At 37.3% G+C, this 15,915-nt stretch overlaps 1 protein-coding gene across 2 annotated transcripts in view; it reads right to left on the bottom strand.

The window, feature by feature from the left end:
- Nucleotides 1–15,915, bottom strand: part of osbpl3b (oxysterol binding protein-like 3b) — an 81,584-nt gene that overhangs the window by 23,534 nt on the left and 42,135 nt on the right. The window contains exons 6-14 of one of the 2 annotated variants that reach the window (XM_079894646.1): nucleotides 15,326–15,490; nucleotides 13,978–14,089; nucleotides 13,761–13,864; nucleotides 11,542–11,634; nucleotides 11,036–11,195; nucleotides 9,809–9,939; nucleotides 4,108–4,215; nucleotides 1,357–1,494; nucleotides 112–205 (exon numbers count right to left, since the gene is read on the bottom strand). In XM_079894646.1, coding sequence (XP_079750772.1) covers nucleotides 112–205; nucleotides 1,357–1,494; nucleotides 4,108–4,215; nucleotides 9,809–9,939; nucleotides 11,036–11,195; nucleotides 11,542–11,634; nucleotides 13,761–13,864; nucleotides 13,978–14,089; nucleotides 15,326–15,490 — 1,105 coding nt within the window. The remainder of the gene's footprint in view (nucleotides 1–111; nucleotides 206–1,356; nucleotides 1,495–4,107; nucleotides 4,216–9,808; nucleotides 9,940–11,035; nucleotides 11,196–11,541; nucleotides 11,635–13,760; nucleotides 13,865–13,977; nucleotides 14,090–15,325; nucleotides 15,491–15,915) is intronic. The other variant, XM_079894647.1, reaches the window with a different exon arrangement.

Here is a 15,915-nt window from a genome sequence, read left to right as displayed (position 1 = left end):
CACAATCAATATGTGTTCCCCACATATTTTGCATCTCCCTTCTACACAGCATCTCCCTTTCTGTGTGGGTGCGACATCATAAGCGTGCAACTTAGAGGGAACATTACACACCTGCATTGAGTCTCTCATTCTCTGCCTCGTTGCTGAAGTTATCCATGGACACGTTGTCACTGATGTCACTGATATATGAGTCATCTTCCGAAGGCTAGCAGGAAACCACACATCATCATTACAGGTGTTTGGCTCTCTGACAGTATAAATTTATCAAAGCCTGTCTATTGACCATCTAGCAACTGAAAAACATTAACATATGGATCTCTCTGCACCCTCTAATAAACCACATTATCATAGCGATGAAGATAAAGCAGACTTTAGTGTGTTTGTGTGTCCATCACTCCAGTAGAGTAGATGAAGGAAGTTTTTCGGGGTTCTAATTGTCACAGAAGCCAATTTCTTCATGAGGTATTTTTAGAGAGAAGCAATTATCTCAATTTTCATATTACTTCTGCTACAGGAGATGCTTGAGCAGGTCGGCCTCAATGTGAGGCAGAGAGACAGAAATGAAGTTAGAGAGAAAGCAGGGATGGCAGGCAGGCTGGTTCCTCTAGCTGTGGAATGTCACCCGTAGCACTTATTACATGTTTAATATAATTAGTCCCTTCCTCTGTCTCTAATAGGGTGTTTAGCTCAATGTCTGCCTGAGGTGAAGGGGAGAGCGGAGGCAGCTGGTTTCTGTACTGGAAGTGCAGTAAATGAAATATTTGATGATTTGGTAAAGCTAGGCAAAATGTATCAGTCTGTCAAGCTATTTAAAAACCTGAAACTATATTATAACCTATTTATGACTCATTTCGGTTATAGTGTCCAAGTGTGATGATACTCATATGTGACCCAGGATCACAAAACCCAACAATACATTGTATGGGTCAAAATTATCGATTTTTCTTTTATGCCAAAAATCATTAGGATATTAAGTAAAGATCATGTTCCATGAAGATATTTAGTAAATTTCCTGCCGTAAATATATAAAACATTTATTTTTGTGAGTCAATGCAGCACAATCGCGAACATAAATGGACAACTTTAAAGGCGATTTTCTCAATGTTTTGATTTTCTTGCACCCTCAGATTCCAGATTTTAAAATAGTTGTATCTAAATATTGTATAGCCAATATTTTTTGTATATATTGTCCTATCCTAACAAACCATACATCAATGGAAATCTTATTTATTCAGCTTTCATGTGATGTATAAATCTCAATTTTAGAAAAATGTATCCATGTGACTGGTTTTGTGGTCCAGGGTCACATATTAGCTAATTTGTGGGACAGGTGAAAAGAGGGGACTTCATCCTTACCTCATTTTCTGAAGAACTAGCCGACAACAGAACTTCCTGTGCATCAAAGAACTCTGATAGAGACTCTGTAATGGAAGCTCTGCTCTCATTGGATGCCTGATGGACAAGGGGGCGGGAAACATCACTGGAGTCTTGCTTCTGTATGAAGAGAACGCATAGCTTCACTTCACATAGAGCCAAATGAGTGAATCTCAAAAAGAAAAAATGCGGATCACATTTGACCCTAAAATTAAACATTATATTCATAAATCATATAAATAAATTAATATCATTCATTATACTATATTAATATATAATATACAAATTATATTATATTATGCCTATATTTGGGACCATTCAATTTATTATTATTTTTATGCATTTTCACAACAATTAAGCACACTATCCCCCAAATTATCATTACTGTAACATACAAAAGTATCTTCCTACTTCTTGTAATATAGAAATTAATAATCCTGTCCATTTGCATTTTTAAAAATAAAAACAATGTTAAAATCAGCATAAATTATCCCTCCTATTGCATGCAGTTCAGTTTTGACCCGGAATAGGTACATAAAAACATTATTTAAAAAATAAGTTTGGTTACACTTTATTTTAAGGTGTCATTGTTACAGTGTAATTATATATTTAAGTACAGAGTAATATTAATTAACAACATGTACTTACTATTGGGTTAGGGTAGGATTAAGGTTTGGTTGAGGTATAGTAATTATGTAATCATGCATAATTTACTGTTATTACTATGGTAAGTACATTATGTAACAAAGACACTGTAAAATAAAGTGTTACCATAAATTTTTAGTACGGTTTAGTACGGGAACTTAATTTTGTAAATGGATTAAGAATATCAAAATACACATGATTTTTAAAATATATATAATCATAAAAAAAAATGTACATTGTAACACTTCTGGGTCAATTTTAATCTGGGAATCAACTTAGGCTTTACACATGATGTTAGGCAGACTTTTTGTTATCTATGAGTCAGATTTGTCTCAAATACTTTTGTAAAATATATTAAGCCTCTTTCTCATATCTCACACACATTTAGGACTTTTTTGTTGGTAAACATATGCATGCACAAAGAAACTATAAACAGACAAAATATAGCCTATAACAAAGAAATGATATCAAATGAACTACAGTCCAAAGGGGATGTAGTAATAAAATGGTAATAACACAGTAACAATCAATGCTTAGAAATGTTTGTGGATTCACTAAATATTGATACGTTACTTATCAGATAAAATATGGTTTTAGTTTTGTTTTATAAGCTCACATTCCACCAGGTCAAAACTTAACCAGGAATGCAAAAAGTGTCATAGTTTTTGAATACATTATAATAATTGTAGAATTGTTCTGTACAATTGTACTTTATAATTGGAATTTTCTCATTAGAGTAATGTAAATGAGATTTCTACATATCACAGTAATGACAAAAAAGATTTTTATATATCACAGTAGGTTACAGAGATCTGTTAAAGGGTTAGTTCACCCAAAAATGAAAATTCTGTCAGTAATTACTCACCCTCATGTTGTTCCATACCCGTAAGACTTTTGCTCATCTTCAGAACACAATTTAAGATATTTTTGGCCCACACAGAAGAAAATGAATAGTTGAATAAAGTCGTTATTTTTGTTGTTTTTTTGCGCACAAAAAGTATTCTCGTCGCTTGATAAACTTAAGGTTGAGCCACTGTAGTGACTTGGACTATTTTAACAATGTTTTTACAACCTTTTCTGGGCTGGCAGAATGAAATTACATAGAGCCTATGAAGGAGTGAGCCAGCTCTTAGATTTAATCAAAAATCTCTTAATTTGTGTTCAGAAGATGAACGAAAGTCTTACGGGGTTGGAACAACATGAGGGTGAGTAATTACTGACAGAATTTTCATTTTTGGGTGAACTACCCCTTTAAATATGCCTAATTGTCATGAAAATGCCAAAAAACAAACAAAAAAAATGGATAAAATTATTGGTCTTCAAATAGGCTTCATTTGCCTTGTACAATACATGATTTCTTATTCGTTTCTTTTCATTTTGAGGTAAGATTTGTCCTGGATATTTCTTGGAAGCTTTCATGTAATTCAACTCATTAGCTGAAATTCGAAGCAAACAGGATACAAGGTCCCAACAGAAGATTAAAGAAAACAAAAATGCTAAATAATGGAGAATATTTCTTATCAGCACAAGACCAAGTAAAAAAAAAAAACATAATTAGCAAACAATTTCTTTTGAATCACGACTTGCTATGAAGCAGTAAGAGAAAAAAGGAAAGACAGTTGGCAGAGCTTTGCAAGATAATTAGCGTAAAAGCATTATGTTGACTAGAATGTCAATTAGGGAAGTTGGTTATTGACAAAGCAATTCCAAAGGAACATATCACTGATAGCATGTGAAGCGTGGGTGCTGTATATAAGGTTGTTAGTGTGCAAGCAAGTGGGTTTGGGCGTATACTACCCAGAGACATGATTAACTGGCATTAGAAAGTCTGACTCAACCTCTCCAGAGAGTAGCTGTGTATTCAATTAACACAAATCAACTTAAGCCTCAGGTTTTAACCCGAGGTGACAACAAATATTCGGCTGACAAATATTACACTAGTTCTTTCAACAATAATGTAATTTCTTGTGAATAATGAGCAATGACTAATGAAAAGTAGTGTATGGTTGGTGGCAACTGCAGAAATTATCTGGTCTTTATAATAGCATTGGAGTGTGGGGGTGGGGGGGGCACATTTCCCAGACCCACCTGCAGGGGGCCAGGATTGAGGTTTATAAGGACAGAGGGCTCAGAGATGTGCGACTCAGCATGAATCTTGCACAGACGCTCTCTCAGCTCAGTGTTCTGCGTTAAAGCCTGCAAAAGCAACCAGCAAAAACTCACATGGCTTCCACATAGAGCTCCTAACTAAACATACCTTAAGCAATTAACAGAAATCAGGTCATTATTCATTTACTCTCGTGTATTTTCAAACCTTTACGACAAAGGCATATAGTATCTAGGACTGTCAAGCTAAGAAAAGAACACTTATTCGGCAACAAAAACGCAAATACATTCTCAGATATCGCACTACTTCAAATGTGGTGTGCGAAGATGTGTTGCAATGGTTTTGATGTTGATGACATCAAATGGCACTGATTCTTGTGTTTTTAATAAACGATCAAAGTTTATGGATTGTAACTGCCAAGTCTGAATTAAGGGGATCGCAATTGTACCGGTATAGTGACATATCATAAAATTAGCTATTGATATTGTGTTAATATTACACATATTATAGGCTAACATCATAAATAATCCAGCACCAGTATCTAAGCTGCTTTTCTCAAAAGCATCATGAGCCAAGTTGATCATAGAGACCATTGGTGGCAATGGTTCTATGATCTACTTAGGCTTGTAATGCTTTTGGGAAAGGCAGACACTTCAACATAGTAGGTGGCTGTACTGCACCTTAATGCTGGTAGCCACCAGTCATAGAACTGAAAAGAAAGATAAGAATACACAGTGGCTGCATTCCAAACGGGATCTATACACCTCCTGCCTTTTGAAGTGAGAACAATCATGGTCGCCATGTTAAAGGGTTGTTCCAAACCAAAATGCTTAAAACTGGCCAAAGGGCCCTTTGGAATAAAGGATTTCGAAGAGTACAACTGATGAACACTTTGCGCCCATGATTCTTTGCACAGACAAGGAACAGTTTTTTTGTGTGTCTCCTACACCCTTACTTCCTCCAGAGATAAACCCTTTGAAAGGATTAGGGCAAAGGGATGAGCCCTTCAGAATGAAACACAGGGAGTATGTAGAAATCAAAATCACACAAAATCATGTTGGGGGAGATGACAGGTGAAAGCAAGACACTATCTGCACCCAAAAATGTTAGCTCTCCAGTGTGGGAGCTTGATGGATTCCGAAGTGCCTATCAACAGTCGTTGAGAAAAAGTTCTCTTTGTACAATTTTGTACAGTTATGGCTACAAACTATCTTTCCGCCTCCCTTCCCTCGCATTTCTCGTGTGATTTTTTAGCCAAACAACAGAAAACTAAACAAAAAAACAAGGTTAAATATAACTTTGACTGATAACATCGTTTTTTTCTAAAATTTCATTGTGAAATTTTATTGTGAATTCTTTTGGCCAGATAAACTAGTATTGTGACAGCCCTAGTTTGAATATGCAGACCGTGAATTTGAGATTTGAGTGCAAAATGAGAATGTGGCAGATAAAGTTAATGGGCCCTATCTTGCACCCAGCGCAATTGACTTTGTACACCGTATCATGTATGTGTATGTGATATGTATCATTCCTCTTTTGCACCCAACTCACTTAGACTTTTCTCTCTATTCAGCTGCAAATATGGCTTGACTCAAAAAAAATCTAGCAAAAGGTTTCTCAGTGGTTTACAGTAGTATCAGATGTACTTAAAAACATACTAAAAGTTTACCAAAGTTTGACTCCAAGAAAGGCCCCATTTTCAAAATGTCGGCCGTCGGGTCCTTAAAATGACCATTACTCCTTTGTATTCCTCTTAGACCAGGAATACTGGTGCCTGATACATGTTTTGGCCATGTAATATTCTAATTAGCATATCTGCATGATAGATAAGTGATTACAAGTACAATTATATATTAAAGCAATTGGTTAGAAGCATATTTATGCGAAAAATAAGTACAATTTCCCTTAAGTAATTGCATATTTCTCCTTTCTCATATCGTTTTGCCTAGTGTTGGTGGTTTCTGTGGTTCATAACCATTCTTTTGATTCCAATAAAGAATAAATTCATTAGAACTTTGTGGTACTGTAAAATTAGTCAAAACAGGGCTGCCACGTGAAGGCTCAGTACCGCTAACCCCTTTTATTTTTTTAGCGCAATTTTCCACCGGACAAATTGCGATTGTTAACTCATGATTTCTGTTCTGTCTGTGCGCACCAATCTTGCACTTCTATCTACTCCTCAACCAGACCACCTAGAGACTTCGGGTTTTCGGCATTATGTTAAGGAAGGTCTAATCTCGGGAACGCACAAAAAAAATCCAGGAAAAGATTTACTATCTCTTAGTGTTGTGATCCCATGAGGTGAGAAAATTGCGCTAAAACACTCACTGAGTTTTTATTACTTGTTTGTTTTATTTTTTATATTTTTTATTTTTTTGCCTTTTGTTTTTTATATTTTTTAAATACTTTTCTTATTTATACATATCTTTTTTTATTTTCTTCAGTTGTTTTCTCTTATTCTGGTTTATTTTTTATACTTATTTGCACTGTGACCTTCACTAGATTTACCATTAGTTGTCACACTCGTCCTCCCATAGAGGTTGATTATAGTGATTCTCACAATTCCCAACTTGACATGGTCCACAAACAGGCATGCATGGTAGTCCATATGGCCTGCAAATGCACTGCTGTGTTCGGCGCAGACAGTTGGATCATCTGCAGGAGGCTTTCTGGGGCAGCAGTCTTACTGGTCATAACTGGCAGTAATCGGTTGTCCATTAGTTTCCATCCCCAATCCACCGTGCTCATGTCACCTTCCTTTCTAATCCACACCATAATCTGGAAGTAAACTCTTTGGCAGTGGTATTTGGTTGAGGACTCAGTTGGAGGCAGACGTTCTGGGGTAACAAATGATTTGGCGGTAACAATTTTCTTACTAAAAAGGTTGTAGCGCAAAGAGACAAGTGAATCGGTACTCTTTCCGCCAAACAACACTGTCATTGCCTTGGTCCCATGGTCCTCTATGACATTCCTTGCTTGATGTGGGAGCAGAAACACATTTGCACTGGATTGGATGGTTGATTCACCATTCACAAGTTTCTGGAATGGTGTCTGTTTGCCAACACTAAAAATGTGTTAAGTTGTATCACATCCTGTGAAGGCATGAATAAACAGCAACTTGGAACAAAAGTCACTACCCAGGACTTGTTTCATCTCACTGATGATGTACAGTTTAGTAGCTTTGGACTTGTCTGAACGAAAATAGAGGCCTCTATTGTTCGTCCCAGCATAGTAGAGGAGGAGAATGAGTAAGTCTGTATCCTCCCCTATCAAGGTTGTGGGCTGATGTTCTGAGGCCTTGACTGCAGCTTTGACAATGTCCACGTCTGCATCAGCCCTTCTTCATCAAAAAATCATCCTTTCTTCCCACAAACTCAGTCTCTGCATTGAAGTTAAGGATGGGATGAGTGTTTTCATCACGTCTCTGATGCGTATTGTCTTTGATGGAAGGACCTTCGCTATAACCATCAAAAAGGACTGTTGCTTTACCATAATGGCATATGGTAAAGTCTTCATATGACTGTCACCCTTTTCCATGCCAAGCGGTGAACCAGGGAGCCACCGTCAAGGACATCATGCTCAGTTGGTGAGACAGTTTTGTTAGATTTCTTGCTTGAGAACTCAGTGACTGCCTGCGCTAGTTGGGGCTTGTTGGCTTTACGGAAGATTTCCTTGCCTTCGAACAGAGCTCATAGCTCATTACATCTTCCAGTGAAAACTGTTCCGTTTTCGACATGATCAGGAACTGGTGGAACAGCAAAGCAGGATCATTGGTTCGGTCTTGGGCAACTTTGATGGAGGAGTCATCTGCAAGGGTTTTTGCCCGGTCTTTCCGTTTGAAGGATATTCCAAAAACGGGTTTTCCAATCATCTTTTCAATGATCTCATTGCCAACAGTCTCAAACTCATGCACATTCACCTCCTATTTGGCAACAACACCAGTTACAATGTTTCTCAGAGATGGGTCCGGAGAGAATGGTGTGTAAATGCTAAACTTTTCCTTGATCTTTTCTAGATCAGAGTACTGAGAGTTCACCACAAAATCATGTATTCCATAAGTATGTAATCATGTCAGTGCAATTAAGACAAGTCCAATGGATTCATAGACACAGAAAATATGGGGTTAGACACCAATATTACTTGGCTAGGTCAAATAATGAAGGAGTTTTAGTTTTAAACTTTTAGCATGTTATTAAGGACACCTAATACTACCAAAAACAGCTGAGTAAACTTTTGTTAGAATTTTTTTAAGGTTAGGTGTTTTTTTTCCATATATGCAGTCGCCTACTCCACAAACGCATGTCGGTAAATTAGGGAATGAACTTGCGCTCCAGGGGCGGTTCAGCGAAAAGAGGAGGCGTGTTCCGGCGCAAATGTTCCCTGGTGCTATTTTGCAGTTCCAGAAAACAATTCCGCCACAGACCAGAAAAAACCTAGTCTAAAGTCAGTGGTGCGTTTACATGCTATTTTAAGAACGCATGCTTGGCCATAATGTAGCGTGTACAGAGAGCGCGCATACACTTTTCTTCTCTCATCTACACAGACGCAGCAGTTGCCATTTTTGCAAACCATACATAATTACAAGGAAAAATATTCCACATGAGGGAAATAATTGTGGTGTCCATGAAGATGTGAAAAAATAGGCATAAATCTAGCTTACACATTTACCAAAATTATTATACGCCCGTTTAACCGAAGCTAATTTGGGTGGGTTTCTCCCATCCCCAAACAATGTCATTTATCTGTCTTTTACGGCCCTGACGAGAACGTTGGTCTCCTCGGCTGTGAACCGCTCCTGGTGTGCGCCTGGCAAATCCTCCGTTATAATAGCAATCCGCCATGGAACAAACGCGCCTGCTCTTAAAGGGAATGTGAGATGATGCTCTGATTGGTTTATTTCACGTACGCCCATATGCCCAAACCACACCTATGAGTAATGTAGCCACTTCAGACCAACCCATTTTAGATTTGCGTCGGAGATCCGCCCACAAAGTTACTTGCGTTTCGCGTTTGATACTTGTGTTTCAGATCGTTAAAATAGGGCCCAATTACTTTTTTGTCTTTTTTAGAGTTAGACAGGCCTGGACCTGGCATGTTTTCGTTGTGTGGAAAAGTCTAATAGAACACAAAGTTATTGAGTTTAAAGTATCTTGAGACTAAATGTGCCCAGTAAGGATGGAGCTGGACTGTGAATTTCAAAAAGATTCCCCTGCAGTTCTCACAGAGAGCAGATGTTTGCCATTAATTCTCAGAAGTGCTAGAGTTGGGGTCTGTTTTACAATAATGTGACTCACTAAGGAAGATGAGTCATTATTCAGCGTTACAGAACTCGATTTAGCACAGACTGTTTTTAGCATGTAAAAATGGCTCCTTGGAGGGTCAACTCTATTGTTCACAAGATTCTTTAGAAGGTCGACATACTCATTATATTACAATAGCACTTCCACAGATAATTCTCAGCACTTTATTAGAAAGCACATCTAAATATTTTCTTATACTTTGGCCATTGATGAATTGATAAGACAAGTATGTTTACATCTGCACAAAACAAGAGCTCTGCTTGAGTAGCATGCAATGCTTTAAAGAAGTATTTAGGCACGAAACGGAATGATTGTTAGTAAACAGCACTGAGCATGAGGAAATGCACAGAGAGGAAATGTGTGTGCGTGTTTGTGTGCTTACAGCAGCCAGGGCACTTTTCAGTCCTAGGAGCTGGGCTGAGGGGGAGGGACAAGGCTCGTGCTCCAGCATCTGTTTAAGTCTCTCTTTCTCTGAAGTCAGCATGCACATGGCTGATTTCATGGTTGTATGAACTGGAAACAAACACACAAAAAAGAGTTGAGCAACATTTCAGATATATATAAGTCGGACAAATCATTAAAGAATCTGGTTTTGATTCTAACATCTTCATGCATGATTTCTAAAACACAATCTGTTTGTAATTTGAGGAAGTAAACATACATATATGAATCATATCTCTGAAAGCAAAATGTGCATTTTAGACTAAATGTTGTCTCTGTTTCATTATAGTTAATGTGTACAGCGTAATGTGTAAAGGCTGCTTTGGCCTCCACATGAAAACTGGTACACATGCAGATCATCAGGGTGATTTGAAAAAAGGTAGCTATATCAAGGAAACAGGAAGTGTGCAGTGAAAACATGTACTTGAGTTGATATATATACACATACACACACACACACATATACAGATGCATGCACCAGTTATAAACAGCCATACTATACATCAGATGTTTGATTGTTTGCATGTCGCTGATGTTGCCCCATTTACAATGACCAACCACATGCAGAAAATAACAGATTTTCCATCAAAATTCACACTTGGTCTGCAGGTTTGCAGAGCCACCAAATTCTTTGAATGGATATCCGTTAATTTCACCCAGTTAAAAAGGCGATCATTAGCATGAGATGCTTTGCTGCTATCCCTACCACTCTTAACTAGCTTAATCAGCTAGATATATTTTGTCATCCATCTTCACTAGAAATAGCATGCTAGTACATCATGTAGAAAATCACCAAACCAACATAATACAACAGCAACTAGCATGGAAACTCATACTATCTTCTCATTCTACACTATTTTATTCTTGTTGGTCAGCTCATTCAAAGTTGTGATACTGTCCAATGAAACCTTGGAAATTTATTTGACCATGAGATACTGATTTTCACAATCCTCATGAAGATAAAGTGCAAAAGCACATTTGCAATAAACATCTGTCACGTTCTTCAGAGTTTTGGCTTTTCCCTCAGCAATTTCATTCTAATGACACATATTTTATATGCAAATAAGACATTTTGAGACAAAAATGTAGGATTTGGGGAAAGACACATTCCAGTGATACATCACTTAATCTAGTTGAAAAAAAGATTCACTAGTTTTGCAGCACTCACGGTTGTTTGCGACGCGGCAGAAGTCTTCCTGCAGTTTGGAAACGTCTATAGGCGAGTCTAGAGGTTCATGGTAACTCTTCTCATTGGTCAGGTCTACTGAAGAGAGGTTGGGATTGGACGCGTGGAGACGGACAGAGCCTGCTGAAATACAGCTCGGAACCTAAAAACATCAGAAAAAGGAGAAAATACCAGGTCAATGATCAATGATGGCGCGATTCATTTTTGCAAAAGGAACACTGTGAGATAAATGGCCTGAGGAAAATGTAATAGAACATTTGTAGTCCATGCAGTAATCCTTAATGGTCCTTTGTGTAATAGTTAAGGGAATCCAGGATGAGGTGTGCGAATGAGAGTGACTTTCATTATCATCACACTATTCATGCACATAATACATCAGCAAATTAACATTAAAAATGCCTGGCTCTCTTGTAAACTGAAGTGAAGACTGTTTTAAAGGAAGTTTTATATTTTAAAATCAGGTATGCAAGTAGAAGGTCACAGATCACCTGCAGGGTGGTTTTGTTGTCTTTCCCGTAATTCTTGCCACGCCATTTTTTGGGATGTCTCTTCTCCTTTTTCGGGCTGTCGTACATTGAAGCCTACACAAAACAAAAGATACTGAAAAATCCTGTCAATCCCCCAATACATACTGTAAACCCTTAATTAAAATGGATTCTTTTATATGCACAATATATCGGTACCATATCGGTTATTGACCGATATTAGATATGTTTTAATATACCTGTATCGATCAACATTGGATATATATTGGCTGATATTGGATATTTAATTGTGCATGCTCATTTCCGTTAATTTTACATTTAGATAAGCTTTGCTGTCATCTAACAATCACTTAATCTTTAAAAACACTAATAATTTAAGAATTAAAATGAAATGTAATCTTTAGCAAATCTCTAAATAATTATCCATTTTTCATACTATACATTATAATTTTGTGATGCCAAAATTTACTTAATGACTGATTTTAGATTGGTGTAAATAAAATTCTATTACAAAATAAGGGGATTAATTCAAGGGACAAGCATCTCAAGGGACAAGTTTGTGATTTTCATCCAGCTTTGTATTTCTTTCAATATCAGTAGTATATGTAAATGAACAATGTGTACTCTCTCCATGTTACCAGCACCCAGATCTCCCCGTTGATTTGTCCGCCAGATGACACAAAATGAAAATATGTGAACTTGTCCTTAAAGGTCCCCGTGAACCAGAAGTTACAACCGACTTTACTTCAGTGTTGTGACGTATTATCGGGGAGGGGTTTTACTTTAGCGCACCTCTCCATCCCTCACTCATAGCAGACTGATGGTTGGAGGGGAGTGGTTAAGGATATTCAACCCAAGCCGTCAAACTGACGTCATCAGAGAAGGAATGCCATTCGAGAGCAGAAGCAAATTTTCAGATTTTGATTAAAGATTACCACAACAAACAAATATTTTTCAGTGTATTAACTTACACAGATGAATTGTTCACCACAAGACTAGTAATGTGCGCTAACAAAGTAAATATGGTCAATTTTGATTTTGTGACGACTTTAATTATTGAAATATCCAGAGGCAACAGTTAAATTTTGCAGCAGCTAAAGTAAACAGATATTGTAATAAAATAAGTTGACCCATTTGGAAGATGAAAAGAACAGCTTTCTGAATAATGTCTCATCTGTTATGGCGGTTATGTGGAATAATTGAATACTGCAAATCTCATCATGGCTATCCTTCTGAACTTGTGCTATCAACCGAATTGTTTGTCAGTTGGGCAGTAGAAAAGAGCATTAACAGCATTCACAGCCACAGCTGGGCCACTGCCTGAGGGACTAAGATTGGCCTTTTTTTGATGGCAGCAATTGTAAAGTTTTTTTCTATTAAACATTTTGAAAAGTTGTCCAAGTAATACTTTAAGTGCCCCCATTAAGCTATTTCAAAGGCTTGTAGGTTTACATGCATCCAAGGTCAAAAAACACTATAATTCCCTAACACTGCAGCATCACCTCTTTCCTTATGGTGTCTGAAACGGTTTGATCAAGAATCCAGTCTCTCTAAACCCCTCCTTTCCGAGAGCCTTCTCGGCTCTGATTGGTCAGATGGTCCAGTCTGTTGTGATTGGTCTACTGCTTACAGCGAGTCAGAAACAAAACTCCCATTACCGTATCTGAATTTCAGCTCTGGAGGCTTGAATATACACAGTGATACGAATGGGAACGATGGCGTTGGTTTTACCGTATCCTTTGGAAATGCATGCAAAGTGGATTTACTTTCACAGCGCAGAAAACAGTGTCTTCTCGACATGCCGACAACATGAATCAAACTCTTCCAGGCCTCAGCTACAACTACAGTGTTTGAGGGCGGGGCAAAGTAGACATTGCTCGTGGGCAACCAATGAAAACCATTGGCTGGCATTATGCAAAATCAGTTCTTTCTTTTGGGAGACTCCATTAACTCCATTTATCGCGCACTTTGACCTTTGGAACTTTGCAGGCCTTTCACATTCACAGCTATATTACACACTAAAGATAATATATAAAAAAGCATAATGGGGCACTTTAAAAATATAAAATAATACTAATTCAACTGAAAACATCCTTACATTTCTGGATATGTAAAACACTTAATCTAACCAAAAACAAATTTTGATATATAGCTTGTGTAATTATGTTAACAAAATTATAATCAAAAAAAGTATTTAATTTTTTGCGTGAATGACATGTAACCTGCAGAGCGTTGATGGCTGGAGCGGAGTAAGTGCGGTGTAACACCTCCATACTTCTTAACAAGTGATTCAGTTCCAGGAGCTGAGCCTCACATACCGAGAGTTCTGAGAGAGAGAGAGAGAGAGAGAGAGAGAGAGAGAGAGAGTGTGTGTAAAAAGCTGCAGACACAGCATCTTCTGTATGAGATGGATTTATAAATTGGTGTGTATGTGTGTACCTTTGGTGCACCTGTCCATGTCATCAGAAGACTGGAGCCAGGCGGTCACCTTGGCCTGGCTAGTAAAAGATACAGGCGAGTGAAGAGAGGACTGCTTTGCAAGAGAGGCACGCTAGAGAGAGAGAGATAAGCATGAAAAGAAAATGATAGGGAGACGATAGAGACAGAAAAGAAGACAGAAAATGATTAAGAAGAGAGAGAAAGAGAAAGAAAGAGAAATGTATTAATAAAACAATAGCAAAGTAAAACAATATTAGCTTTATAACATCCTGGCTGTTGAAAGTTGTCAAATCATATCACAAACAAACAAATATTTTTTCCCCCTTTTTGTTATATGAAGGTCACATTTTTTACATTTTCTAATTTCTTTTATTTATGGATAATATTATGATATAAACCATTTCAATATTTATTTTGTGAAATTTATTTGCATATATTTTGCAAAAACTACAACTTTCCCACAGCTGTGACATAATTTCCACCACACTGAACAATTGCATATATCATTTGTGAATGGAATATTTGAATTGTGCACCATTTCCAATCAATCTGTGATTGTCAAATTATGCAAAAATGATAACAATATTATTTAAAGGTGTATTTTGATTAGATATGATTGGAATTCCATTATTGACTGAGTACATAAAATCTGTGTTGAACTTGAAAGACTACAAATAATGCTTTACAATTTTAACTGCCGGGTTGGATTAGTACTTTATCATATCTGCACTTTATCTGCAAATTCTTCTTACTGTCAGTAGATCTTGGTGTACTGTATAATGAAAGATCCACTCTGACACAGTAATCACTGGTAACCATGGGAATCCCTCAAAGCATCAGATTCGTCCGTGCAGTAGAGCATGTAACTGATGTGAGAGTTGTTCTGCAAGTACCATGCGATAGATGTCTTTAGAGCGACCAAAGTGTGTATGTGCAGCTTTAATTGTGTGTATTCAGGACTAAAACTAGCTTTGAAGTAAGCCTGAGCAAGACAAAAAACAATTTATGCAAAAAAGTTGAAAAATGCCATTTCCATAATCATCACAGAATGATATTAACACAATATATCATTTGAGATAAGGTGGAAATAATGTGGGAATTTTCATTACCTTCGGAAAAAAAACGTATACTGTGATAAATGTGTATACACTGGTGGATATTGTTAGAGGACAAAATAAATGAAAAGTCATTTTTGAGAGTTAGTTTCTAAAAGTTGACAACTGCTGTAGGCATTAAGGTACAATAGACCTTTAACGTCCTCTCAAAGTTAAAGGACTAGCACAGTCATTGTCATTTCATCTGACATTTATCTTTCCATCTAATTCCTCAACATGTCCCATGGCATTACCTTTCTGATGGACTGACTGTCGGGTGTCGTGGGGGAGGAGGTGAGGGGGTAATGAGGGTGGAAGAGCGTTTTCTCATGAGGGAACATGGCAATCTCATTCTGCCTGTAAAGTCTGTGGTGACGGAGCTTAGAGACCCATTCATCAAACAGCTCCTGGGACTTGATCTACAAGCACAAGGAGACCACAGTTAAACTACTCAATCAGGATTCAGAAGCTGTTTTTCTTGATGCTGTGCTGCTGTTGACCTCATGACTTTGTATTGAAGGACTTGCTTCCTATTCATGAGATCAAGAGTTCAAACTGGAGAAAATCAAACGGATGCTGACAAAACCCTTTTCCCCCCATAAATGATTCTCTTTAAAAGAGGATCCACTACATGGGAGCAGAATTTCATTTTCAATCAATCTCTCTGTTGAGGTTTGTAAAGCTTTCTAATTTTAAACTGTTAATATGTTTTGGAATTGTATTGATTTTTTAAAAGCTTTTAACATGATAAGCCAGCCTATACAACCTATAAGATAGATAATATTAGTAAAAACATGCTTGGACAAATTTCAGAATTTAAAACAATACTGCAATTCAAAGAAAT

Source organism: Squalius cephalus (assembly GCF_949319135.1).
Source record: "Squalius cephalus genome assembly, chromosome: 15".
NCBI classification, from domain to species: Eukaryota; Metazoa; Chordata; class Actinopteri; order Cypriniformes; family Leuciscidae; genus Squalius; species Squalius cephalus.
The sequence above is the reverse complement of the archived record's forward strand: the minus strand, read 5'-3'. Positions and strand labels throughout refer to the sequence as shown.